This window comes from Castor canadensis, chromosome 11 (assembly GCF_047511655.1).
Source record: "Castor canadensis chromosome 11, mCasCan1.hap1v2, whole genome shotgun sequence".
NCBI lineage: Eukaryota > Metazoa > Chordata > Mammalia > Rodentia > Castoridae > Castor > Castor canadensis.
This window is the reverse complement of record NC_133396.1, coordinates 6472096-6499916: the sequence shown is the minus strand read 5'-3', so window position 1 is coordinate 6499916 and position 27821 is coordinate 6472096. Positions and strand designations below refer to the sequence as shown.

The 27821-nt window shown below is 43.3% G+C and overlaps 1 protein-coding gene and 2 non-coding genes across 6 annotated transcripts; 2 read left to right on the top strand and 1 right to left on the bottom strand.

The window, feature by feature from the left end:
- Nucleotides 1-21: 21 nt before the first annotated feature.
- On the top strand, nt 22-27821 carry Nup85 (nucleoporin 85). Of its 4 annotated transcripts, none has more exons than XM_020165535.2 (19): nt 22-209; nt 6408-6501; nt 8613-8775; nt 10748-10818; nt 11548-11591; nt 12979-13048; nt 14131-14252; nt 19246-19380; nt 19479-19601; nt 19823-19954; nt 20184-20290; nt 23283-23366; nt 23510-23575; nt 23763-23914; nt 24627-24744; nt 24844-24944; nt 26535-26686; nt 27254-27355; nt 27636-27821. In XM_020165535.2, the coding sequence occupies exons 1-19, from the start codon at nt 177-179 to the stop codon at nt 27735-27737; spliced, it is 1971 nt and encodes a 656-aa protein (XP_020021124.1). In that variant the 5' UTR covers nt 22-176; the 3' UTR covers nt 27738-27821. The 4 variants fall into 4 exon arrangements, with proteins under 4 accessions (XP_020021124.1, XP_073901264.1, XP_073901265.1 ...); XM_074045161.1 differs by having other exon boundaries at nt 202-340; XM_074045164.1 differs by lacking the exon at nt 6408-6501 and having other exon boundaries at nt 73-209.
- On the bottom strand, nt 18620-18692 carry Trnaa-agc (transfer RNA alanine (anticodon AGC)). The gene has a single exon. It is a non-coding gene; the product is annotated as a tRNA-Ala (tRNA).
- Nucleotides 20589-20693, top strand: LOC141414323 (U6 spliceosomal RNA). The gene has a single exon (XR_012439383.1). It is a non-coding gene; the product is annotated as a U6 spliceosomal RNA (small nuclear RNA).

Below are 27821 nucleotides of genomic sequence, written 5' to 3'. Positions count from 1 at the left end.
GCAAAGGAGTGGCTCGTGGCTGAGATGAAAGGGCTCCGCAACCCGTGTGAGGTTAATTCTGCAGGCGCTGCAGAAGGCGCCCGCTCGGGGTCCTCTTTTGCTGCAGGCTCTGAGCGGGAGGCCTGAGCTGGGAGCATCTGCAGCCAGGCGAGGTCCAGATCGTGTGGTGCGGCGCTATGGAGGAGCTAGATGGCGAGCCGACAGTCACTGTAAGGGCACTCGGAGGAGGCTGGCTTGCTCTCGCGGTCTGGGGACTGCGCCTGCTTCGTAATTCCAGGCTTGTCTGCTATCATGCCGGATGCACGTCCCTTTCCCTCGATTGAATTGTCACTGTCCAGAGGTTACTGCATTTAACTAGGAATTAGGTTCGGGTGGTGGTGGTCGCTGGGTTTCTGCGCTTTGTATGTTCTCAGGTCCCTGCCTCGGATTCCCCACTCTATCCTGCCCTTTCCCTTGTGTTTCTTCCCTTTCTGTTTCCCTGGTTTTTCCTTTTGGGCATTAAAGTGGACTAAGCAGAGGGATTGGGGCTTTTTTTTTCTTTCTGCCAAAATAAACCCCACATCGCAGCACCTTGTCGTCCTGTGCTGACCCAAGCTTTATTAAACGAATTTATTCTCTCCGGAGATTTCCTATTTCTCTTGGTCTGTATTCATTTCTGTTTCAACGAGTATATGGTCTGTGATAAATTCATGGCCCGGCGTGATGGTGCACGTCTGTAATCCCAGCGTTAGGTAAACTGAGGCAGGACAATCTCGAGTTTAAACGCTAGCCTGGGCTACATAGCTATACCCTGCTTCAGAAAAGGGGGGAGGTGTAAGGAATCATGGGCATTAGGTAGGTGATACCTTCTATCGACCATTCTCGCAGGAGACTCTTCTCTTTCTGGTTTTATTTCATGCTCATTTTTCAAAATCAAGCTCCAGCAGCCTCTTTCTTATCAAAGTCTGCCTTGACCTCCTTAACCAGGTCATATATGGTTAAGGCTTTTAGAGTTCTCCATCTCTTAACTCTCAATAACTTGCAAGCCCCACTAAATTGTAAGTTACTGCTGTTGTATTTTTGCATTTTAGAATGTTGAAGTTCCTCTAGTTTTAAGTTAGAGTCATCAGACTGTAAAGCAAAAAGACCAAAAATTGAAAATAAGGGTCATTTTGAAGCTTATTAAACAAAAACAAGATAATGAGATCTTAAAAGCAGTTTACAGAGCAAGGTACCTGTAGCTCACGTCTGTAATCTCAGCCTACTTGCAGTTCAAGGCTAGCACAGGCAAATAGTTAGGGAGGCTTCATCTCCAAAATAACAAGAGCAAAATAAACCAGAGGTGTGGCTCAAGCAGAAGAGTACTTGCTTTGCAAGTTTGAAGTCCTGAATTTAAAAAACCCCAGTTCCTGGAGATGTGACTCAAGTGGTAGGATGCCTACTTTGCAAGCCAGAAGCCCTGAGTTCAAAACCTATTACCACCAAAAAAAAAAAAAGCAGATTAATGGGGGTTATTCTCTATGAAGCTTACTCCTGAAGAGTGCTAAATACCAAATAATAATAAAGTACCTTTTATTTTATTTTATTTTTTCTTGTGGTACTGGGGTTTGAACTCAGGGTCTACACCTTGAGCCATTCCACCAGCCCTTTTGTGTAATGGGTTTTTTCGAGGTGGGGTCTCAAACTATTTGCCCGGGCTGGCTTTGAACTACGCACGATCCTCCTGATCTGTGCCCCCTGAGTTGCTAGATTACAGGTGTGAGCCACCAGCACCTATCTAAACTACCTTAAATATTAAATATCCATTAAGAGCTGTGTCCATGCAGGTCACTGGTGGCTCACGCCTGTAATCCTAGCTACGTTGGTTTGAAGCCAGCCCTGGGCAAATAATCATGATGTACTTCTGATAATCGAGCACTATATTGGCACTAGGGAAACCAGGTAGAAAACTGGTTGGCATTGGTGGCAGAACCTTGTAAAAGGGCATCATCTTGGTAGAACCCCATAGTATGGAGTTGAACCTCAACTCTGCAATTTCAAACTGACTGTGTCAAGGTTTGAATCTACTTTTTGCGTTTGCTCACATTACTTTCTCCAGATACTAATAAATAATTCTGAATACTAATAGTTTATACTTGTAGTTTTCTCTGCTCTTTGGGCTGCTGCTTCTTACCAAGACATATGACGGCAAGTTTTAATTAGCACCTTCAAGGATGTGTAAGCATAAGTTCAAAGACAATAGATTAATCTTTCCTAGTTTTTTTTTGTTGGTGGTGGGACTGGGGTTTGAACTCAAGGCTTCTAGCTTGCAAAGCAGGCAGTCTGCCGCTTCTCTAGTTTTTATAAATGGCTTGTCTAGTTTTTATAGATACTTGGTGTAGCCCTTTGGTTCAAGGACTCTTAAGAAATAAAAGTTGAGGCCTGTGAGTGGTGGCTCATACCTGTAATCTTAGCTACTTGAAGGCTGAGATCCTGAGAATCATTCAAGGCCAGCATGGACAAATAGTTTAATAGAACCCACCTCCAAAATAACCAGAGCAAAATGAACTGGAGGTATGTGTTAAGCAATAGAGCCCCTGCTTTGCAAGCACGAAGCCCTGAGTTCTGACCCCACTTCCACCAAACAGAAAACAAGCCTATGCTGGTGACTCATGGATATATTCCTAGCTACTTGGTAGGCAGAGATCAGGTGGATTGTGGTTCAAGGCCAGCCCTGGCATATAGTTCTAGAGACCCTGTCTCGAAAATACCCAACACAAAAAAGGGCTGACAGAGTGACTCTAGTGGTAGAGTGCCTTCCTAGCAAGTGTGAGGCCCTGAGTTCAAACCCCAGTACTCTGGGAGTTGGGGGAGAGGGGAATACAAAACAAAACAAAAAGCAGAAATACAAGTTGGACTGGGGTATGGTTCAAGTGGTAGAGAGCTTGCCTGGCAAGCTCCAGGTCCTGATCGTAGCACACCTAGAACCCGAGTGTCTAGGCGGCTAAGACCAGCTTGACTACATAATGAGACACTCTGTCCAAAAAAAGAAAAAAATAAGTTATAGGAAGTTCTCCCCAGAAAAACGCTTTCAAGTGTTTTAAGCATGAAGGTTAGTTTCATGTGCTCTTGAACTTTATATCATTTTGCTGTTGTACAGTTCTCTACAATGCAGCATGTTTTCCAGATTCACCTATGTGGTATAACTTGGTATGTTCTTTTTTTTTTTTCGGCACTGGGTTTTGAACTTAGGGCCTACACCTTGAGCTACTCCACCAGACCTTTTTTGTTATGGGTATTTTCCAGGCAGGATCTTGCAAACTATTTGCCAGGCTAGCTTCAAATTGAGATCCTTCTGATCTCTGCCTCTTGAGTAGCTAGAATTACAGGTGTGAGCCACCAGTGCCCAGATGTATGTTTCTTCTTACTGCTGAGTATTATTGCGCTGTATGATTGTATCATAGTTTGTATATTCTTCCTATTGATAGGTACCTGGGTTGTTTCCAGTTTTCTATTTTATTTTATTATTTTTTGGGGGATGGTACTGGTGTTTCCTCATGCTTGCTAGGCAGGTGCTCTACCACTTGAGCCACTCCACTAGCTCTGTTCTGTGTTGTATATTTTCCACATAGGGTCTCTCGAACTATTTTCCCAGGCTGGCTTTGAACCGCTATCCTCCTGATCTCTGCCTTGTGAGTAGCTAGGCATGAGCCATTAGTGTCTGGCATATGTATGTGTGTGTATATATATATATATATATATATATATATATATATACATTTTTTTTTTTTTTTAAGTATGGTCTCATAGCCTAGACTGCACTGGCACTGGCTTTGTAGCCCAAGCTGGCCTCAAACTTGAGATCCTCCTGCCTCAGCCTCCCCAGTGCTAGGATAACAGATATGAACTACCATGCCCAGCTTCTACTTTTTTGGACTGTCTGTTTATTGGTCTTCCTCAATAAACTGCTGGCTTTTTACATTATTGTATTTCTAGAGAGTAGCACAGCAAAACATTTAATAACTTTTTTTTTTTTTTTTTTTTTTTTTTAGTGGTACTGGGGTTTGAGCTGAGGGCCTCAGGCTTGCGAGGCAGGTTCTCTACCTCTTGAGCCAAGCTCCAGTTCTGATGCCTATGTTTTTTTATTCTTGTTGTTTTTGTCTTTGTTTTTCTTCTTGCCGAGTTGTTGATTGGCTGTATTAGGCCTTCTTAAGAACTGAATACACTTGTCTTGAGGACAGACTATTGCCAGCCAAAATCATTCTTGGTCAAAAATATTTTTGGTATGCCAACTTTTAGGCAGTGAATGAGAATCCTAAAGTGCTCAACCCTTTGAGCTTTATCTATTTACAGTACACATCATAACCATGTAAGAGAATCATTCAAGTGCTAAGAATTGGTGTTGCAATGGTTCAGATGAGAGTTTACGGTGTGCATTAAACTGGTAGCGGTGGTAAGTGGTTATATTCAGGCTTATTTTAGAGTAGAACAGGATTTAGTGATGGATTGGACTTTGGTGGTAAGGAAAAGAGAAGAGTCAAGGGTTACTTTTGTATTTACTTATTGTTGGTAGTATTGGGGTTTAAACTCATGACCTCACTCAAGGGTTGCTTCTAACAACTGGGGAAGACTTGGGCTAAGTGTGAGTGTGCAATGATGATGGGCATTGAGAGTATCTTTATAACCTGGGCACAGTGTTGCATACCCATTGTTCCAACTACTTGGTGAGGCAGGAGGACCACTGAAGTCCATGAGATAAAGGTTACATTGTGAGACCCCTGTCAAAAAAACCAAAAAACCGTCCTTTTTAACTCTTGGTTATAGAATGTAGTTCTACAGGTTGGGTCACCTATAGACCTATAGAGGTGTGTTAAGGCAGTTGGATGTGTGAAGCTGAGGCTCAAGGGACTGATTGGTTTGAGCAGGAGAGAAAAATTGAGTCACCATTACAGAGATGGTACTGTATGTAGAATTGGAAATTTCTGCCTCTCTTTTTTTTTTTTTTTTTTTTGGTAATGAACAGTTAAAACAGTTTCTTTTTTGTGGTACTGGGATTTGAACTCAGGGCCTTGAGCTGCACGTTTTCTCCACTCCCCCACCCATCCCTTTTTTTTTTTTTTTTCTCATGCTTAAAACACTTGAAAGCGTTTTTCTGGGGAGAACTTCCTATAACTTATTTTTTTCTTTTTTTTGGACAGAGTGTCTCATTATGTAGTCAAGCTGGTCTTAGCCGCCTAGACACTCGGGTTCTAGGTGTGCTACGATCAGGACCTGGAGCTTGCCAGGCAAGCTCTCTACCACTTGAACCATACCCCAGTCCAACTTGTATTTCTGCTTTTTGTTTTGTTTTGTATTCCCCTCTCCCCCAACTCCCAGAGTACTGGGGTTTGAACTCAGGGCCTCACACTTGCTAGGAAGGCACTCTACCACTAGAGTCACTCTGTCAGCCCTTTTTTGTGTTGGGTATTTTCGAGACAGGGTCTCTAGAACTATATGCCAGGGCTGGCCTTGAACCACAATCCACCTGATCTCTGCCTACCAAGTAGCTAGGAATATATCCATGAGTCACCAGCATAGGCTTGTTTTCTGTTTGGTGGAAGTGGGGTCAGAACTCAGGGCTTCGTGCTTGCAAAGCAGGGGCTCTATTGCTTAACACATACCTCCAGTTCATTTTGCTCTGGTTATTTTGGAGGTGGGTTCTATTAAACTATTTGTCCATGCTGGCCTTGAATGATTCTCAGGATCTCAGCCTTCAAGTAGCTAAGATTACAGGTATGAGCCACCACTCACAGGCCTCAACTTTTATTTCTTAAGAGTCCTTGAACCAAAGGGCTACACCAAGTATCTATAAAAACTAGACAAGCCATTTATAAAAACTAGAGAAGCGGCAGACTGCCTGCTTTGCAAGCTAGAAGCCTTGAGTTCAAACCCCAGTCCCACCACCAACAAAAAAAAACTAGGAAAGATTAATCTATTGTCTTTGAACTTATGCTTACACATCCTTGAAGGTGCTAATTAAAACTTGCCGTCATATGTCTTGGTAAGAAGCAGCAGCCCAAAGAGCAGGCTGGACTCAAAATGATAATCCTCCTGTTTGGCCTCCCCTGTGCTAGGATTACAGGCCGTGCCTGTAATCATGTCCCATGACTCCCTGCTCAGTGTTCAGTTTTTCTTTTTTTCTTTTTTTTACCTTTTGACTCCCCCTTTTCTAGCTGTAGGTTTCCTTTTCATTAACATGAGAGGTGGCAGGCCCAGTTGAGGTGCCCAGTGACGTGCTTATTCAGGGAGTGAGTGGTCTAATATGACCGACACGAACTTGTGGATGTAGATTAGCACTTCTTTCATGACTTGATTTCTAAGATTTTACTTTCAAGTCAATTGAAATGGAAAATCTTTAGTAGGAATAACAGTTTCTATGCCCCTTCCCCTTTTTTTTTTTTTTTAAATAGTTGATTCCAGGTGTGAATTCTAACAAGAAGCAAATGTGTTTTGACTGGGGTCCTGGAGAGATGCTGGTATGTGAAACCTCCTTCAACAAAAAAGGTAGTTTTTTTTTTTCAATATTATGTATTTTGGCACATTTGGTTGTTCTTTGTTCTCTGAGATTTGTCCAAGTGAGGCACCACGTGGTTAACCTTATTTTGCGCTGTTTTCTTTTTTTTTTGTAGTACTGGGGTTTGAATTCAGAGCTTTACACTTGCTAGGCAGACACTACTGCTTGAGCCACACCACTATTTTCATATTTGAAACTAGCTGTTACAGATTTGCTTGACTTATGAGACATAGAAGATGTTGGGTCTAGGAAAAAAAAAGATGGTTTTTTTTTTTTTGGTGGCACTGAAGTTTGAACTCAGAGCCTCATATTTATTAGGCAGGCATTTGTAACACTTGAGCCATGTTCCCAGATCCACCTCCCCACCAACCCCCAAATGAACAGGTCTTCTTGGTGTTACATACAGGTTTTTTTTTTTTTTTAAGATATTTTTATCTTTAATAACATTCAGATTGGCCTAGGGATATGGCTCGGTAGTAGAAGGCTTGCCTGGCTGGGTGCCGGTGGCTCCCACCTGCAATCCTAGCTACTTGGGAGGCAGAGATAGTAGGATTGATATTTGAGGCCAACCTGGGCAAATAGTTCGAGATACCCTGTCTCAGAAACACCCAACACAGAAAGGGCTGGCGGAGTGGCTCACGTGGTATAGCGCCTGTCTAGAAAGCATGAGGCCCTGAGTTCAAACCCCAGTACTACAAAAAACTTTCTGTTGCTGAATCCTTATAGGATATATGAGTATTGAGATCCCAAGCTTGGTAAAAGAATAGAATCTGCCAAAAAGGCTGTTGTTCAGGATTCTTTTGTGAATGTGTCTGAATGACCTTTTTTTTCCTTGTTTTCTGAGAATAATCATTTTATTTTTATTTATTTTTTTGGCGGCACTGGTGTTTGAACTCAGGGCCTCACACTTACTTGTCAGGTGATCTTATCCTCCAACCCTTTTTTGTGATGGATTTTTTTTCAAGATAGGGTCTTGCAAACTATTTGCCCAGGCTGGCTTTGAACCAATATCCTTCTGATCTGTGCCTCCTAAGGAGCTAGGGTTATAGGCATGAGTCACTGGTGCCTGTCTGATAATATTCATTTATGTTTACAAATTCACAAGTAGGAGTTGAGAAAATAGTTCAATGGTAGAGTATGTACTTAGCACCAAAAAGAAAAAAAATATAAAATTCATGTGTGTGTACTGGATAAGTGGTAACTCATATCACTTTTTATAAAATCAGTAGCAGAGAATCTAAAGCTTTAGTCATACATGATCAAACATACTTGTAATCCTATCACTGTGGAGGCAGAGGCAGGAGGATCAAGAGTTGGAAGCCAGCCTGGTCTACATAATGAGTTGCAACCTAGCCTGAGCTATCTACTGAAACCCTGTTTCAATAACCAAGGTCTGGGGATGTAGCACAATGGTAGAGCACTTGCCTAGCATGTATAAAGCTCTGGCTTTGATTGCTCAGCATAAAAATAAATAAATAAATAAATAAATAAATAAATAAAACCCAAACAATCCAACTAGGGCTTGAGGTGTGGCTCAAGTGCTTGTGTGCCTACTTAGCAAGCATGAAGCCCTGAATTCAAACCCCAGTACTACAAAAAAAAAAAAAAAAAAGAAACCTAAAGAAAAGACAAAGCCAGGTGCCATGGCTCATGCCTCTAATTCTAGCTATTCAGGAGGATCTCAGTTTGAGGCCAAATTGGGCAAATAGTTCACAAGACTCTACGTCAAAAATGCCCAACAGAAAACAGGGCTAGAAAAATGGTGGAAGTGGGACTGATGGAGTGGCTCAAGTGGTAGAGTGCCTGCCTAGCAAGCGTGAGGTCCAGAATTCAAACCCTAGTACTATTAAAAAAAAAAAAGGGAAAGATAAAAGTAAAAAACAAAACAAAGGAACAAAAACTAAAAAGAAGCTATTGGACTGGGGATACAGCTCAGTGGTAGACCATTTGCCTATCATGCACAAGACCCTGAATTCAGTCCCAGCACCAAAAAAAAAAAAGGCTGAAGCTTTTGTAATTCAATAATTAAAGATTTTTTAATAAATTTTCTTTTGGGATAAATGATAGATACTAAAATTTTTTTTTTCCTGTTTTATTTCAGAAAAATCAGAGAAGGTCCCAGGTTGCCCTTTTATTTATATTGTCCGAAAAGATGTAGATGTTTACTCTCAGATTTTGAGAAAACTCTTCAATGAATCCCATGGAATCTTTGTGGGTCTCCAGAGAATTGAAGAAGAACTAACTGGAAAATCCAGAAAAGCTCAGTAAGTCTGCTGCTGATAGGTGCTCAAGTCCTCAACTAGATTGTGAAAATGTAAAAAGCTAAATGAAACACATCCTTGTTATTTTGAGTGTTGGAAGGATTGTCTAGAGAAATCAAGACTCCTGGTTCTAGTTTGTGCCCTTAGAACAGGGCAGTGTACATCACCAGGCATGGGACATTATAAAGGAAATGTTGATTGACTTGCTGGCTTGATAAGCTTTTCTGTCTATATTCCTACTTTGTTTACCCTCCAAAGAAGGATAGTTAGGCCAAATAAGTCCTGAGACTCTTTTAGGTTCCATTGTTGGGAGGCTCAGAAATTAATAGTAAAATTATAGTTTTGAGCTGTGCATGTTGGAGCGTGTGTGTAATCCCAACACTCAGGAGGCTGAGGCAGAAGGCTCTTGAGCTAGAAGTAAGTATTTGCTCCATAGTGAGCTTGAGGCTAGCCTGAGCTACATAGAGTGACCCTGTCTCAAAAGATGAAGCAAACAAAAAGTGATACTTTAGTTTCTTTTCTTTAAAGCATTCCTTCTAAGAGTTTTTGATCAGACTGTTTACATATTGTAAGTTTTGGAAAGATGGTTTATCACTAATTGCATCAATAGAAGGATGTTACTTGTTAACTGCAGACCTCTGGGCTCAACCTCAAATCATCAAAATAAAAATCTCTGGAGTTGTATCCTAACACAGGTGAATTTTGTTTTTTGGTTTTTTTTTGGTGGGACTGGGGTTTGAAGTCAGAGCTTCATGTTTGCAAAACAGGGGTTCTACCACTTGAGCCATGCCTCCAGTTCATTTTGCTGTGGTTATTTTGGAGATTGGGGGGGTGGTCTCAGAAACTATCTGCTGTGCTGACCTTGAACCACAATCCTCCCAATCACAGCCTCCCAAGTAGCTAGTACTACAGAAGTGAGGTTTCCCCCCCTACTCCTGGCATCCAGTCATGTGGATTTATTTTGCCCAGTCACATGGTTAGGGCATAAGCAGTATTGGTGTATCAGTTCCTTGATAAGTTTTTTTTTTTTTCCTGTGGTGCCAGTGATCGAACCCAGGGCCTTGTACTTGCTAGGCAAGTGCTCTATGACTGAGCTACATCCCAAGATGAAGGATCTCACTGTGTAGTTTAGGAGACTTTTCAGCCTCCTGAGTGCTGGGATTACAGACATGTGAGCCATCCTGCCTCCTTCTTTGATAGGCTTTGTACAAACAAGTGATTTGGGATAATACCCCGGTCAACGCACAAACTTGGAGGGGTGGGAGGATGAGGGTGGGAATCACTGATTTTGAGAGGCTCTGGTATAGAATATGATGACCCAGAAGTCTATTGCCAATTTTAGGAAAAAAATTATGTCACCAGTTCTGTAATTTCTTGAAGACAGGAGACCCAGTCTTACTCCTGTGGAACCCTCCATTCCCTTATCTGGTGTATCAGTATGCAGGAGCTTTGTATGAGCTGCTGAGTGAATGAATCTATACGTGGATGTCCTAATTATTGGATGGTGGTTTTGTACATAGGTATTTTCAGGATAAGATCTTGAGGACTATTTGCCTCAGATCGTGATTCTCCTGATCTCTGCCTGCCAGGCAGCTAGGATTACAGGCATGAGCCACCAGCTCCTGGCCTCTCGATTTTACTTTCTGATTTTAGTGATTATCAGTGGATCTCATCTGCAACAATTAACATCAGTATGAATTCATGGGTATTTTATCCCATGGATTGGATCATATTTTTGAAATTTTGTTGTTTAAGTTGTTCTAACTTTGAAATGTGACACTCTTTCAAGTTGGCCCTGTTGCTCTTTTTTTTTTTTTTTTTTTTTTGCCAGTACTGGGGTTTGAATTCAGGGCTTCACGCTTACTTGGCACCTTGTTGCTTTTTTGGCAAATGTCTGTCTTATTTTGAGTGCTCCCTTTCTGGTACCATAAAATGTTTCAAGTTCATCTTATTTGTTATTTGTTTTTTTTTGTAGATTGGTTCGAGTGAGTAAAAACTACCGATCAGTCATAAGAGCATGCATGGAGGAAATGCACCAGGTTGCAAGTAAGGATTTGTGTGTGTTCACTTGCTAATATTTGAAGTTATCTGGTTGTTAAGTATGAGGTACAAATTGACATTCCTGTTCTAAACTCTTACTTTCCCATCTCAACACAATCCTTAATATATGTATATATATATATATATATATATATATATATATATATATATATATGATCATCTTGAGTATGTTTTTTAAATTAGAGTGTATTGAGTTGCTTGACTCTTTGAAAGTATGAGATTAAAGGCCCAAATTAAGGCTCTTTGAAAATGACATTCCCAGTCCTTTAATCTTGGTAATTTAACATCACCAAAAGCCTGAGAACCATGTGATTCCTCAGTGCCTGGTAAAGCCTTGTGTAACTGGTGATGTCTCTGTCAGAGGCCTTTATTTTTATTTTTATTTATTTATATATTTTTTATTCATTTATTCACATGTGCATACATTGTTTGGGTCATTTCTTCACCCTGCCCCTCTCCCCCATGCTCTGTCACAGGCCTTTAAAGAGACTGTGGTGCAGTTGAAAGTGCTGCTTGTAATCTCAGGGCTTTGATTTGAGAATCAGTGATCCTATAGCAAAGGGATATGAAGTATTAAAAAAAAAAAATCTTGAGTGAAAATGGGTGGTCACTGAAAGAAAGGCCTAAGTCATAGAAGTATGTATATGAAACTGTAATAATGAGACTAAAAGTTCTAGTTTCACTGCTCACTTAAAATGTTTTATATTTTGCTAGTTGCTGCTAAAGATCCAGCCAGTGGCTGCCAGTTCAGTAGCCAGGTAAGGGTTTGTTGCTTTTGTTATATTGACACCACTATAACCTTCTGTGTCCTTAGCACCCACCCAGGGTGGCTTTGCAGTCTCTGTTATGGCAAAAGTCCCTCTTCTTTCCAGGTAGACAGGCAGCTATTTTGGGTGGCAGGGATCGTCACAAACTTCCTGGTTTCCCCTTCAAGGTCTAGCAGATTTTTTTTTTGTGGTACTGGGGTCTTGAACTCAGAACCTACACCTTGAACCACTCCACCAGCCCTTCTTTTTTTTTTTTTTTTTTTTAACAGGAGCCCTTTTTTGCAGTGGGTTTTTTCAAGAGGGTCTCACAAACTATTTGCCCAGGCTGTCTTGGAAACATGATCTTCCTGATCTCTACCTCCTGAGGGGTGAGCCACTGGCACTTAGCACATTTGAACACAAAGATCTGCTTGATAAATACTTGGATAAGTTTTCAGTTCTTACAGAAAATATAAGTTCTAACTACATAGTACTGATGAGTTGTCACCTCAGATACAGAAAGTTAAGCTTTTGGAACCACAACTCAGAAACCCAGCTCGTGAACTCATCACTTTTGCTGAGAAGCAAGTGATTGATTATACTTTCATTGAAACTGGAAGATGACTTACAGAATTCTCTTCCCTTGATAGAGACTTGATATTTTTCAAACTCAGTAATGAATATGGAATAATACCCTGTATCTGGTCAACAAGCAAATGCTTACCCCTGATGATCAAGGATGATTGTGTCTAATTCCTAAGGGCAGGAGGTAATTCCTAAGGACAGGGCCCAGGATTGATTATTTTTGGGTTTTAGATGGTACTTCACTTTTTTATTTGTTGTGGTGCTAGGGCTGGAACCTAGGGCCTTGTATATGCTCCACCCCTGTGCTCCTCCCCATTCAGAACCTTGTCTTTAATGGACTATTTCCTTCAGTCCTTTGAATAGCAGTGTTACAATTTTTGTTCTGATTTACTGTTATTATTTGCTGGATATTTTTCTAAAAATTATCTCTACCCTTTACTCAAGTAAAGTCCCTTCCTAAACTGTAATTCATCAAGATCACCTGAATCATGTGCTAGTCATACTTTTCTAATGCACATTAAAATAAAATCACAACCATTAAAATACTTCAGTTTTTTTTTTTTTTTTTTTTGGTGGTACTGGACCTTATGCTTGCTAAGCAAGTGTTCTACCATTTGAGCCATGCCTCTAGCCCTATAACCATTAGAATAATGTTAGTGTACATTATACCACCTAAAACTCTCTCCTGTGGGAAATCTTGCCTTAGGAAGACCAGCTACTCCAGGGTTGGTGAATGATCATCATTTGTACCGGGCCCTGCTTCATTCCTTTGGTCCAAGAGCAAATCTCAGGAATATCTCCTTTTCTTCCTTAGGTCTCCATTTTGTCAGCAATGGAGCTCATTTGGAACCTGTGTGAGATTCTTTTTATTGAAGTAGCCCCAGGTGAGTCTAGTTTCTTTTTATTGAAATAGTCCCAGGTGAACCCAAAATAATCCTGCCACAATGTCATATCACAATTTTCATATCATAATATGCATTGTAATGTTTTGCTGCCAAGAATATTCTTTACAGTGCTTTTATCCACATAACCATCAGAAATCATTATGAAACACAAAGAAGTATGATGTCTTGTCACATTCTGAAAAAGAATCAATGCCTTCTAAAAATCTAAAACATTAGGAAGACAATTCCTGAAAAGTACTGAGAAAACAAATAATTCAACTGGTACATTAAAAGATGAAAGTGCCAGGCACTGGTGGCTCACATCTGTAATCCTAGTTCCTCAGGAGGCAGAGATCAGGAGGATCACAGTTCAAACCCAGCCCAGGCAGATAGTTCTCATGACCTTATCTCAAAAAAACCCATCACAAAAAGGGCTGGTGGAGTCTCTCAAGGTGTAGGCCCTGAGTTAAAGCCCCGGTACCACAAAAAAAAAAAAAAAAAAAAAGTACTGGTGAAATAGCACAAAAGTGGTATAAGAGTGCCTACATACAAGTGGGAGTCCCTGAGTTCAACCACCAGTACTGCCAAAAAAAAAAAAAAAAAAAATAACCTTTCTCCAACAGATTTTGAGGAGATTATTGTATTTATCATCACTGCATATGTAGCACCTAGTCAGTATTAGCCCTTAATCGGCCATTACTTACATAGCTTTTGCATATTCATAAAGAATGTGGCGCTAAGGGGGTAGTGAGGAGTGAATCAAGTTTCAGTCCTTTCTAGAATTCAGTAAAAGATTGGAGCTGCCTGACACAGAGAGGATTCAGCGAAAGTCCCATTTGTTTATTCCTAGTATTCCTAGCTCAGTCCTTTATCCAGGATCACATGTGTGCCAACTTGAGAGGGAGAAACCCCTGTACTTTGCGTATAATGGACCCTACTGCAGATGAAGCAGTATTGGGGGATTTGAACTTTGAACTCAGCCTCCTGCTTGCTAGGCTGGCAGTCCACCACTTGAACCACTCTGCCCGCCCAAAGGAACTGAAGCTTACCTATTTGTGTGTGATGTGATTCTCTCTTCCCAGCTGGTCCTCTCCTCCTTCACCTCCTAGATTGGGTCCGACTCCATGTGTGTGAGGTTGATACTCTGTCTGCAGATGTTCTGGGCAGTGAGAATCCAAATAAACATGAGAGCTTCTGGAATTTGGTAAGATGTCTTGTGCAGGCTGGACCTCTTCCTTCCTTCCACCTTGGATGTTGCTGTTCCATTGCTCCTGGGTGGGTATGAAATTGCCTACCAGGTCTCCATGCCCTTCCCCAGCTCTTTGAGTCTGTGATTATTATGAAGGCTTTATTTGTTTATTTTTGTTGGTACTGGGGTTTGAACTCAGAACTTCGAGCTTATGAAGCAGGTGCTTACAATGCAGGCACTGTATCACTGTCCATTTTGCTCTGTTTATTTTGGTGATGGTAGTATCATGACTGTTTGCCCGGGCTGGCCTCACACTGCAATCCTCCCAATCTGAGCCTCCCAAGTAGCTAGGATTATAGACTTGAGCCACCAGTACCCAGCTTGGAGTTGCTTTTTTATTATTTTTTGGTGTTACAGGGGTTTGAACTCAGGGCCTCATGCTTGCTAGGCAGGGCTCACTCTCTACCACTTGAGGTACTCCACCAGCCCTGTTTTTGTGTTGGTTATTTTTGAGATAGGGCCTCAAGAATTATTTGCCCAGGCTGACTTCAAACCACAATCCTCTTGATCCCTGCCTCCCCAGTAGAATTACAGATGTGAATCAGCTGTGACTGGCTTGGAGTCACTTTTATAAAGTTTTTTCTTTTGTTTTTTATAAAATCTTTTCTTAGCATGGAAAAAGAATACTCCTTTGTAGACTTTTCAGTGAAAATGGAAATGAGATTTGTGTGCAGATCTAAGAAGAGAAGACAAAGCTAAATGATAGGGATAGGGATAGGGTGGGGTGGCATTTAAACAAGTGTGAGTGAATATTTTGACATGATAGAAATATTCTAGAGGCTGGAGATTGGAATTGTGGTAAAGCATTTGCCTAGTATGTGGGAGGCCCTGGGTTTGATGCCCAGCAGCACACACAGAAAAAAGTAATATTGCAAATCTGGATTGTGGTGATGGTACACAACTCTGTAACCTTCCTACAGATTAGTGAGTTGTACACTTAAACGGGAATTTTCATGGTGTATAACTTATCTCATAAGGCTGGTAGGAACAAAACAAGTGATAATTCCAGTCATTTTGGATTATCAGTTTGGAAGTGTGCGTGTGTGTGTTGTGTGTGTGCGTGCGTGTGTGCATGGGTGCGTGCATGTGTACACACGCCCATGCACCATGTCAAGGAGGAGGTTGTCAGTCGACTGAAATAGTGGAAAGTTAGTTAAACTTTTTGGATCTGGAATTCAGCTAAGTAGCATTGTCTTTGGGCACTGAGAGAATAGTGTGGGGAAGGGGCACACTTTTGCTCAAGAAGTATCAGTCTGAGGTTTTTGAGTCTCTGATTCATTCACTCAGAATTTGAGTGCCTCCTATTTGCAAGGCACTAGGAAACAGCCATGACCAAATGGCAGGTAGTGAAGAGGGGAGAAGGGAGGCTGATGGGCAGTGGTGGGAGAGGGTCAAGAAAGCCTTACTCATGAGTGACATGGAGGTGAGACCTGAGATGAGGAGAGCTGTGCTGATGAAGATAGAAAATAACATTCCAGACAGTGAGACCTACGAACGCTGAGACCTTCAAACGCGTGACCTAGAGGCAGAGTGAGCAAAGGACAGAGTCAAAATTAGCAGAAAGTTAGCAGGCCAGGTTGAAGAAGGCCTCCTGGGGAAGCACTAGAGTTCAGCAGAGTAGTTAAAAGCATTGTCCCTGGTACCAGACTGCCTAGGTTAGCATCCTAGCTTTTCTTCTCACTAGCTGTGATATAGTCAGTGAGTTTCTTAACAGCCTTTTGTGTCCTCATCTGTATTGGGGGAGGTGGGAAGAATAATATCTGTCCCATAGGGCTGTTGGGAGATTTAATTATCCAAAGTCCTTGAATGGGTGATAGTCTACATGCTTGATGCACAGAGAGAGCTTCTGTTTTACTCCTGAGTCAGATGGATGAGAGGGCATTGGAGAGCTGAGCAAAGGCGTGCTGCTGTCTGGTCTAGGCTTTTACAGGCCCTCCTGGCTGCCTGGCTTCAACCAGAGTAAATGCGAAGCAGGAACCAGTTTGGAGACTACTGTACTGACTACCTCAGAAAAAGATGACTGGGATTTTGGGAAAAGATGACCGGGATTAGCTTAGCAGTTGTTATGAGAAGTGATTAGAGTTATATACAGTGTAAAAAGAGTTGATGGGATTCACTGATGGATTAGATGTGGATTGTGAGAAATAGAAAAATGGAGGAGGATATGATTGGTGAGTTAGAGGAAATGGCGTTTAATTTTAGACATGTTGATTTATGATGCCTGTTAGAGATCCAAGTAAAGATGCCGAGTAGGCAGATGGATACACACATGTGGAATTCAGAAAAGGAAATCCAGCTAGAGAGGGAACGTTTTGGAGTTGTCTCTGTGTATGTGCATGGGCAGCATATGTAGTGTATGGGACTTGTGAGCATGACTTATGGTAGAAAGAATTTTACTTTGTATGTTTTACACATGTTCTTGCATAGTCAGTTGTTACTATTTGTGGTAGTTATGCTGTATAAAATTGCCATGAATACTGAACTAGTGAATACTGAATCACTGCTTTATGGGATATGCAGGGTTAGGTACCTGCAAGGCTCTGGTCACTTTTTATTTATTTATTTATTTATTTATTTGCATTATTGGGGATCCTTGAGCTAGGCAAGTGTTCATGCGTGTTAGGCAAGCTCTCTACCACTGAACTGTACCTCCAGTATAGTTCAACAGGTCAACATATAGCCACCTGTAGGCATGGTGGTTCCTGCCTATAGTTCTAGTTACTTGATGGGGCTGGAGGCTGGAGGATCACTTCAGCCCAGGAGTTCAATTTAGTGAGACCCCATCTCAAAACACCATACACAAGCTGGATGCCAGTGGCTCATGTCTATAATCCTAGCAATTTGGGAGGCTGAGATCAGGAGGATCATGATTCAAGGCCAGCCCAGGCAAATAGTTTAAGAGATCCTCCCCCATCTCCATAATAACCAGAGCAAAATGGACCGGAGGTGTGGCTCAAATGGTAGAGCACTTGCTTTGCAAGTGTGAAGCCCTGAATCAAATCTCAATCCCACCAAAAATTAAATAGGTAACATACATACACGTGCACATTGTTTTTGTGTTTCTATTTAAAGGCAGTCTTTTGCTGCTGTTCTTGTTGTTTGCTTGCGATAGGGCCTCCCTATGTTGACCAGGCTGGCCTGGGACTCACTGTCACTCTGCCTCTGCTTAGGTGTTTCACCACACTGTACCTGTCAGCCTTTTTTTTTTTTTTTTTTTTGGTGATGCGTTTTTTTGAGTAGGGTCTCAAACTATTGGCCTGGCCTGGCTTTGAACCACTACCCTCCTGATCTCTGCCTCCTGAGAAGCTAGGATTATAGGTGTGAGCCACTGGCACCCAGCACGTGTCAGCTTTTAAAATATATGGTTGATTCATTAACACTGAACTCAGGACCAGCAGCACTGAATGAAGCTTATCTAACACCTCATAGCCTTCTTGCACTTAGGAACACTAGATAGCATTTAAGGACCCAAATACTCAAAAATGTAGGAAACACGGCACTAATTGTATTGTGGAAAAGACCTGTTTTCAATACGAGAGCTGACAGATGATGGCAGAGTGCTGCCCTGCATCGGTCTTCAGGTGATGGTGAGGAGTGCCGTAGATATTGACTTGGGAGCTGGGTGCCCGTGGCTCACACCCTTAATACTAGCTATTTGGGTAAGGAGTATCTCAGTTCACAGCTAGTCCAGGCAAATAGTTTGCAAGGCTGTATCCAAAAAACAACACAAAGAAGGGCTGGTGGAGTGGCTCAAATGATAGAGAGCCTACCTAGCAAGTGTGAGGCCATGAGTTCAAACCTCAGTCCTCAGTGATACCAAAACAAACAAAAAATGTTGATATGGGGGTTATAAATAAATGTTAGTAGGGATGTAGCTTTGTTGTAGAGTGCTTGCCTAGGGAGTGCCTAGTACTGGATCCCAAAACCACTTAAATACATAAATTTGTTTGTTTGTTTTGCAAATGGGGCTTGAACTCAGGGCCTTCACTTTGAGCCACTCCACCAGCCCTGTTTTTTGGAAGGGTTTTTCAAGATAGGGTCTCACAGAACTATTTGCCTGGATTGTCTTCAAACTGCGATCCTCCTAATCTCTGCCTCCTGAGTAGCTAGTATGACAGGCATGAGCCATTGGCACCTGGCTGATAATAAAGACTTGTTATATTTATATTGTATATATTTGTATTTATATATGTCAATAGATTGTGTGTGTTGTTCTGGGGATGAAACCTAGGGCCATGTATATACTAGGCAAGCACTCTACTACTGAGCTACATCTCTAGCCCATATATACGATGTATATGTAATTTAATTTTTTTTTTTTTTGGTGGTACTGGGGTTTGAACCCAGGGCCTCATGCTTGCTAGGCAGGCGCTCTACCACCTAAGCTACTCAACCAACCCTTTTTCGGGTTGGGTATTTTTTTTGGCTTAGAACTGTGATCCTTCTGATCTCTGCCTCCTGATTAGCCACCAGCACCTGGCTTATTTCACTTATTATTAAAAAAAATTGGTTTCAGCCAGGTGCCAATGGCTCACACTTTTAATCCTAGCTACTTACAAGGCAGAGATCAGGAATCAAGAGGATCACAATTCGAAGCCAGCCCTTGGCACATAGTTTACAAGCCCCTAAATTGGAAAAAAAAATCACCAAAAAGGGCTGGAGTAGTGGCTCAAGTAGTAAGATTGGGCCTGTCTAGCAAGCATGAGGTTCTGAGTTCAATCCCCAGTGCTGGCAAAAAAAAGCAAAAATTGATTCTTACTTATAATTCCAGTTTGGTAAGCATGGGGGTAATACTCTGAGATCAATGTCATGGATTACTTCTGGAAGGGAGGACCTTTTGCTCTTCCCATGGCTGACTAGGGACTAAGAGCCACCTGTCACCTGTCAGAGAAGCCAGAAAGCCTTATACAGCTGGGTCTCCTGCTCATGGTCCCTCATCTCTTTGTAGGTGACCATTTTGGTGCTGCAGGGCCGTCTGGATGAGGCCCGACAGATGCTGTCCAAGGAAGCTGATGCTAATCCTGCCTCTGCAGGCATGTGCCGCATCCTGGGGGAACTGATGAGGACAATGCCCATTCTCAGTGTATGTGGGAGCCACCTTGTTGCTGGTCATGTCATGGGAGATGGGGGAGCATGAAGAGTTAGGTGGGGTGGCACCTCATAGCCAGTCTCTCCCCATAGCCTGGCAACACCCAGACGCTGACAGAGCTGGAACTGAAGTGGCAGCACTGGTGTGAGGAGTGTGAGCGGCACCTACAGGATGGCACGTTTGCTGCCAGCCCTCGTCTGGAATCTCTCTGCAAGGTCTGGAGAAAGTTGGGTCAGGTCTGGTTGATTTTTCCCTGGGGCCCTGACATCCTAGGCAGCCTGGAGTTGGCTCTTCCTTGGACAGAACTGTCATTCACTTGGCTGGGAAGGAAAGAGCTTTCAGCCTATAGTTGAAACCTTTGTCCCCAGGGGAGATCAGCAGAATCATAGGGGAGCTGCCCCTGAGAGTACAGAGCTCAGGGAGTATCTCTCCATAGATTATGCTGGGAGATGAGGTTGCCTTGTTGGAGCAGAAGGAGCTTCTGAGTAACTGGTACCATTTCCTAGTGACTCGGCTGCTGTACTCTCACCCCACAGTGAAACCTATTGATTTGCACTTTTATGCCCAGGTGAGTGAGCTTCATTGGTAGGGGGCTCCTGGAGGATCCTTTTGGCTCCCTGATTCTCAGTGTGTGGCCTCTTTGAGTTGTACCTCCTTGGGAGCAGGAAGGCTTTGGCCTTTAATCCTTTTTGAAGGAATACCTCACCCCTCTCAAGGGTTCCCTGTAAAACAACCCTGCTGTCCCCTGAGTCTTTGCTTCCATCCTGGAAATTGAGTGGGCCGTCGCCTTTCCACAGTCCAGCCTGGACATGTTTCTGGGAGGTGAGAGCAACCCAGAGCCCCTGGATAACATCTTGTTGGCAGCCTTCGAGTTTGACATCCACCAAGTTATCAAGGAATGCAGGTAGGACCTCCTGCCCACTACCACTTCAACCATTTTTAGGTGTACAGTTCAGTGGCATTAAGCCTACTAATGATGTTTTATAGTCATTCCCACCCTCTTTCTAGAATGTTCTGTTCCTTCCTTTCCCTCCCTTAAACTCCCTTCCACTTGAATTTTGGAGGGGACACCTACCTGCCTGGCCAGGTGCAGTTAGATAATGGCTTCTCTCTGGATGAGCTAAGGTTTCCCTGAGCTTTGAGAGCTACTGTGATCATAACCTTTTCCTTTTCAGGTACATTATTTAAAATAACACTGTAGAGTGCTCTCTTCAGCAGCACATATACTTAAATTGGAACGACACAAGAGATTAGCATGGCCCCTATGCAAGGATGACATGCAAATCTACGAAGCATTCCATATTAAAAAAAAAATGAAATAACACTGTAGGGGGTGACTTCAGTATTTAAAATCTAGGAAAAGCAAGCCAATGTCTACTGAACATGCCACCACCTTGCAGGACAGTACTTCCCAGCGGTTACTTTCTAGTGAGTCAGGGTGCCAAACCATCATGGTTGGGATTTCCAGCCCTCTTCTCAAAAGGATGTCCCTTATTGCATTGAACCTGTAGTGAGAGAGGAAAGGGACTGTCGTTTGACACTCAAAGGAAAACTTTACAGCAGTGTCTACATATAGCAGTTGAAAAGCATCCATCCTTTGTGTGTGTGTGTGTGTGTGTGTGTGTGTGTGTATCACTGGGAATCAAACTCAGGGCCTTGCACATGCCAGGTAAGCATGCTCTACTACTGAACTACATCCCCAGCCCCACCTTTCCTTCTTGTGCAGCTGGATGCTCAGCACTGGACTGGAACTTGCCGGGAAGGGAGGACACTGGGTTGGCAGCAGATGACCTTGCTCAGTACCAAGTTCATTGATCTCTCGATTTGTTTTAGTAGATCTGGGCAATTGGGTTTCCCTCCTGCTACCCACTCTTGCCCAAAAGCAAGCCAAGGCTTCAAGAACATGATGCTAGATTTGGAAAAAGTGACTTTTGTCTCAGTATTCTTTTCTCAGGCTGTAAACAGCTGATGCAGGTGTGCAGAGTATCTATGGAGGAGTTAGAGTAACTTAAAAACATGCACCCCATTGTTTGGCTTTGTTGGTGAGTCTGCCTATAGTTCTAAGCTGTAGGTCTTCCTGTCTACTGCCCATTATAGCAGTGAGTTTCCCTAGGGATTCCTTCCTAACCCAGATCTTTATTTTTAGTTGTAGAACAAGTATCTTGGATGCAGGGACTATAAACAAGGAAAACTCTTTACTGTTCCCAGTGACAAGGAAGAAAGAAAGGGGATTGCCAGAGAGGAGGAATGGCTGTTCTGAGTCTTACAGAACACAGCATTGCTCTCATGGCAGTGGCACAGGAGGAAGCCTTAGGTTCACAGCCTGTACCTCTGCCTTTAGAAACAGGAAAGGAGCTGAGGTCTGTGGCTATAAATTTTGGGTTTTGCCTTTTTCTGAGCAGTAAGCTACTTCCCATCCATTCTGAAAGAGAAATTGAAAAGATCTTGTCCCGGGAATTGTAACAGGCTAAAGAGTTTTCAGAGACACTGTCAATATTGGAAATGCACCCTCCTAGAGATTGAGTTGGGGTCTTGTGAACACTCAGCTAATAATGGGATCAGTTGGTCAGACCCAGGCCCCAGTATAGGGTGGGGGTGGGGTGCAGTGTGTATATTTCTGGCATTGGACGAGTGGGCTGGTAGTGTGGGGAAGCCTTGACACTTGGGGTATGATGTCAGCTGATTCATAACTCTATCTTGTGAAAAGCTAAAGAGGGGAATCCCTAGTAAAGGTGATAAAAGAGAGGTTTCTAAATGGACACCTGAAACCCTCATGTTAACTGTGCCAGACTTGCAGGAGTAGAAAAGGCAGTCGGACATCCTGCAGCAGCCGCCCTTCTTCCTCAGGCCCTGCTAAGGGGCAGAAGGTGTGCCTGTCAGCACCTGTGTAGATATTCTTGCCTGGTACCCCAACAGCTGAAAGATGTCAACAGAAGTCTTACATGGTTTTGTTTCCTCCTCACTAGCTTATAGCTTCCTTGGAAGATGAGCCAGTTCCTTGTTCTCTGGCAAAAGGAAACAGGGAGCTGGCATAAACTTTGATGATTCACTGGAGTCAGGCAAGATGTTGGCACCTTCCTGCTGCCTTTCAGGTCCTCTAGAAGTACTAACTAAAAGGCAATAGGATTTTCTTCAAAAGTCAGTAAGAGGTCCAGTTTAATGTCTCCCTAATCTATAATGTACTTGCCTTTACCTTGGGCCAGACTGTAACTTTGGTAGTACTGGAGTTTGAACTCAGGGCCTCATGCTTGCTAGGCAGGTGCTCTACCACTTGAGCCACTCTGCTAGCCTGAGATGGTTTTAGTTCCGTTGGATATATTCCTAGAAGTGAGATTGCTGCATCATAAGGTAAATTTTTGGTGGTACTGGGTATTGAACTCAGGACCTTGTGCTTGCTTGCTAGGCAGGTACTCTTACCACTTGAGCCACAACCCCAGCCCGGTTTTAATTTTTTGAGGAATTTCTCTACTGTCTTATATTCCCACCAGTGGTATGTAATGGTTCTCTTCACACCTATGCAAGAACTTTAACTTTTTTGGTAGTACTGGGGTTTGAACTCAAAGCCTTACACTTATTAGACAGGTATTCTACACTTGAGCCAGTCCACCAGCCCTCTTTTGTGTTGGGTATTTTCAAGCTAGGCTCTCTGGAACTATTTGCTCTGGCTGGCTTTGAACCATGATCCTCCTGATCTGCCTCCTGATGAGTAGCTATGATTACATGCCACTGGTACCTGGCTTTTTAAACTTTTTGACAGTAGCCATCCTCACAAGTGGGAAGTGATGTCCCTCCTGTCTTTTTAAAGTATAGGACATGAGCTCGTCGTACTCAGCCCTGCTCGCATGGGATGTTACCTCTCACTGATGTCCTTCTGACCTTTGTGTCTAAAACTGCAGCATTGCCCTGAGCAACTGGTGGTTCGTGGCTCACCTGACAGATCTGCTGGATCACTGCAGGCTCCTCCAGTCACACAACCTCTAGTAAGTGGCCAGATGCACTGACCCTTTTCTCACCCCCCCACCAGGTGGAGTGAGCCAAATGCCTGGAAGGGAGGTTAGGATGTGGAAGGGAGCCCTAAAATGGAGCAGGCCTGAAGTATTAAATTGTGTTATATTTCCTCTAGTTTTGGTTCCAACATGAGAGAATTCCTCCTGCTGGAATATGCCTCAGGACTATTTGCTCATCACAGGTATGGGTCGCACTGGGGTGTTCTTCAGCATATAGTGCTAGTGGAGCCTGGACTATGTCTCTTCTCTGGTTTCCTGATAGCTACAGAGAGACTGGGGAGGAGCCGCCTCAGGTGGCAATTCCCAGAGCCAAGGGGTAGTCCCTGGACTCACCAGGCCCTCATATCTGCCTTCCTTGGACTTCTGCAGCCTATGGCAGCTGGGGGTGGATTACTTTGACTACTGCCCTGAGCTGGGGCGAGTTTCTTTGGAGCTGCACATTGAGCGGATCCCTCTCAACACGGAGCAGAAAGCCCTCAAAGTGCTGCGGATTTGTGAACAGCGGCAGATGACTGAACAAGGTACTCATTGTAGAATGTCAGGCATCTTTTGTATCAGCACTGTCTAGCCTCTTCCTTGCCAGTCATATTCAAGAGAAGCAGGATCATAGGTGCCAAGACACAGGTTCTTTATTAGGGAGGGACATAAGAGCTACAGGTCCCTTGGAACCTAGAAGAAACTGAGCATTTTGCCTTTTAGAAAATACCCTTACTCATTTCTCATATTTACTCCATAAATTCAGTGTTTCATATCTAGGTGTAATGCTGCTGCCAGCAAGGCTTGGCCCAGGGTGAAAGCAGATTAGAAGCACATGACCGCAGGAACACAGGAATAGGGATGAGTGGGAACAGCTCTGCCCACCCGCATCCCCCCCCCCCACTACTACTCTTGCCAGAGGCATTTGCATATTTCTGACCAAAGAAACCAAACCCAAAAGAAACATAGGCTTTTAGGCTTCTGCACAGGTCTATCGTTGCCAGCTTCTAAAGGCATATGCACTAATAAAGCCGACCCTGTGGGGCAGTTCATACACTGTACCGCTAGCTAGCTGAGTGAAGACACCATTAATAAACCCAGAATCTTTGGTCCTGCCAACTTGCCTGTATTTTGAGCCCATGGTGAGGCTTTAGGTTGTTGTGAAGCTATAGGAAGGTCACACCTGTCCCTCCAGGCCTCCACAATGGAGTGATTGTGGGGTGAAAGCCTTTTGCCTTTTGTCTTTTCCCCTGCAAGTTCGCAGCATCTGTAAGATCTTAGCCATGAAGGCTGTCCGCAACAACCGCCTGGGCTCTGCCCTCTCTTGGAGTATCCGTGCCAAAGATGCCGCCTTTGCCACACTTGTGTCAGACAGGTAGGTGCATCTTGTGCTGGCTTTTGGACAAGACCGGGTGCATTGGGGTGGTATGGCCGTTGACTGCTGCTCTGATCTCCTCTGGGCTGGGCCCTGCAGGTTCCTCAAGGATTACTGTGAGCGAGGCTGCTTTTCTGACTTGGATCTCATTGACAACCTGGGGCCAGCCATGATGCTGAGTGATAGACTAACATTCCTGGGTGAGTCTCTGTATTTTTTCCCCTGGGCATGAGTGGACATTTGTGGAGATTGGAGGGATGGATGTAGATTTTTCCATGTGTTTCCTTCCTGGCCAAACTTCAAGCCACATAGACCCGTGTGTGCAAGACTGCAGTTTTTGGTAATATTTTACTTTCCAGTAGTTCCAAACATAAGTCACAAAAATAGCATAAGGAATATAGACCTCCCATATGTACTCCCCATAGTCACCAGTTACTTATGTTTTGTCTCATCTGTTTTACCATTCTCTCAATCAATTTGGGAACAATTTGAATGTAAGTTGGAGATTATTGTCCCTTGTTCTCCATAGGTGCATTTCAGTTTGTATTTCAGTGTGTAAGACTAAGTTATCAAAATTAGGAGATCCATCACTGATACTGAATACATTATTTTCTTTTTGGGGGTAGGGGTACTGGGGTTTGAACTCAGGGCTTTGCTCTTGCAAGGGTGCTCTACTGCTTGAGCCATACCTCCAGTTCATTTTTCTCTGGTTATTTTGGAGATTGGGTTGGGGGGGGAGTGTCTCAAGAATTATTTACCTAGGCTGGCCTCAAACCGGGATCCTCACCACCTCTGCCTCCCATAACCTTATTTTTTGAAGGCTCAGACCAGCTTCCTTCTAGAATGCCCTCAGTGCAGATTTATCTGAAATTTCCTTGGATTGAATCTAGATGCCTTGTTTGAGGCAGGAATGTGACCACTAAGACACTTTTCTTTTTCTTTTTTTTTTTTTTTTTGCTGAGCGTACTCCACACTAGCTAGGCAAGTGCTCCACCACTTGAGCCACTCTGCCAGCCCTACTAAGACACTTTTGGATGGTGATCATAGCTTTGATCGTTTGGCTAACATAGAGTCCACCAGGTGGCTCCCCTGTAAAGCACTGTTTTTCCCTTTAATAACTGTGGAGAACCCAGGTGTTGGTGGCTCACACCTGTAATCCTAGCTACTCAGACAGAGATCAGGAGGATCACAGTTCAAGGCCAGCCCAGGCAAATAGTTCGTGAGACCCTATCTCAAAAAAAAAACTATCTCAAAAAAGGGCTGGTGGAGAGGCTTAAGGTGTAGGCCCTAAGTTCAAACTGCAGTACCACAGTAATAAATAAAAATAATAATCATGGTGAGATACTTTGGGATGATTTACCTACTCTATTACTTATCAGACTTCTGCCCACTAGTAATTGTAACTTCTGGAGATCCCAGGTCTGTCACTCCTTGTATTTTAGCTGGTGTTTCACTGTAAGGAAAGGAAAGTGTTTCCTTCTTTCCTGTTTGATCTATATTACTGTGGAGTATTTTAGTTAATCTGTTGTAGTCCATGGTTCTCATTGCTTATTTTGATGTTGACATTTTCCAAGATTTGGCTCTAGATGGCTCCTTCCAAGCCTGTGTGTTGAACACTCTAGGTCTGCATTTCATTGGTTCATGAGCTTGGAAACAACTCTAGAAACATCCTCCTGCTCTGTGGAGTGGCTGGTCTAGGGTCCTTCTTGTTTAGGCTCAGGGTGACCTTTGTAGGTATCATTGGGGGCCATCAAGGGGTGCGGGTGACCTCATGCTCCCTCCTTTCCTAGGAAAGTACCGTGAATTCCACCGGCTGTATGGGGAGAAGCGGTTCAGCGATGCTGCTTCTCTGCTGCTGTCCCTCATGACTTCTCAGATTGCACCTCACTCTTTCTGGATGACTCTACTCACAGACGCCCTGCCCCTTTTGGAACAGAAACAGGTTAAGGCTTGGCCAAATCCACTGTATTTTTCTTCTTTACTGCCCTCCCACTTGCTAGGCAGGCACTCTTCACTTGAGACACTTCACCAGCCCTTTTGGTCTTGTATTTTTCAGAGAGGGTCTTGTTAACTATTTTGCTTCAGCTGGCCTTGAACCGCAATCCTCCCAGTCTCTGCCTCTTGAGTAGCTAGGATTACAGGATTACAGGTGTGAGCCACCAGTGCCCAGCTCTTCTCTACCTTTTGTATTTCCCAGCAGTTTAGTTCTGTAGCTGTTGCAGATGTGCATATATGTTTCCTCCCAAGTAGTTCTGTGTGAGCAGGACTATTCCTCTAGAGCACTCCCATAGCAAATCCAGTGTTCACACCAGGAAAGCACTGAAATGATGCAACTGTCCATCAACAATGCTCAGCCCAGGGCTGGAGTGAAGGGTTGGATCCATCCTCCCAAGGTTCCATATACAACCCAAGGGCATGAAAGAAGGCCTTCTCTGAACTTATGCCCACAACCTGACCAGTGCAGGTCTTGGCTAGGGATCAACCAAGTGAAGCAGCCTTTCTCCCCTAGGTGATTTTTTCAGCAGACCAGACATATGAGCTGATGCGATGTCTGGAGAACCTGACCTCAAGGAAGCCAGATTGTGGAGAACCTGATACTCAGCGACTCCAGGTCATTTTAGCTTTCCCCTAGATGCTTCCACAGTGAAGATGGGAAAAGGCTCCCTCTGCTGTGGGCTTTCCCTCCGCTCCCTGCCCACATGAAACACTGGCCCTTTACAAACTCACTTGCCTCTTAGTTCTATGTAACCTGGGGTGGTTCTAGTCAATCCATTGTAAAGTGGTCCTTTGCATACCGATCCTCACAGAGAATGTGAATGTTAAATGCTCTGCCTCTGGGAGCATTAGAGGAAGGATATGCCTGCTGTGCCTCATGCTTGTTCTCTTTTTAGGAGGATGACATAGAGACCACCAAGGTGGACATGCTGAGACTTGCTCTAGCACGGAATCTTGCCCGGGCAATTATAAGAGAAGGTTCATTGGAAGGTTCCTGAAGTCACTTGCAATGTGGTACCTTTGTATGGAATTGTATATAGATTTAAAAAAAAAGAATAAATGTTCTCTTTTGCAAATACAAA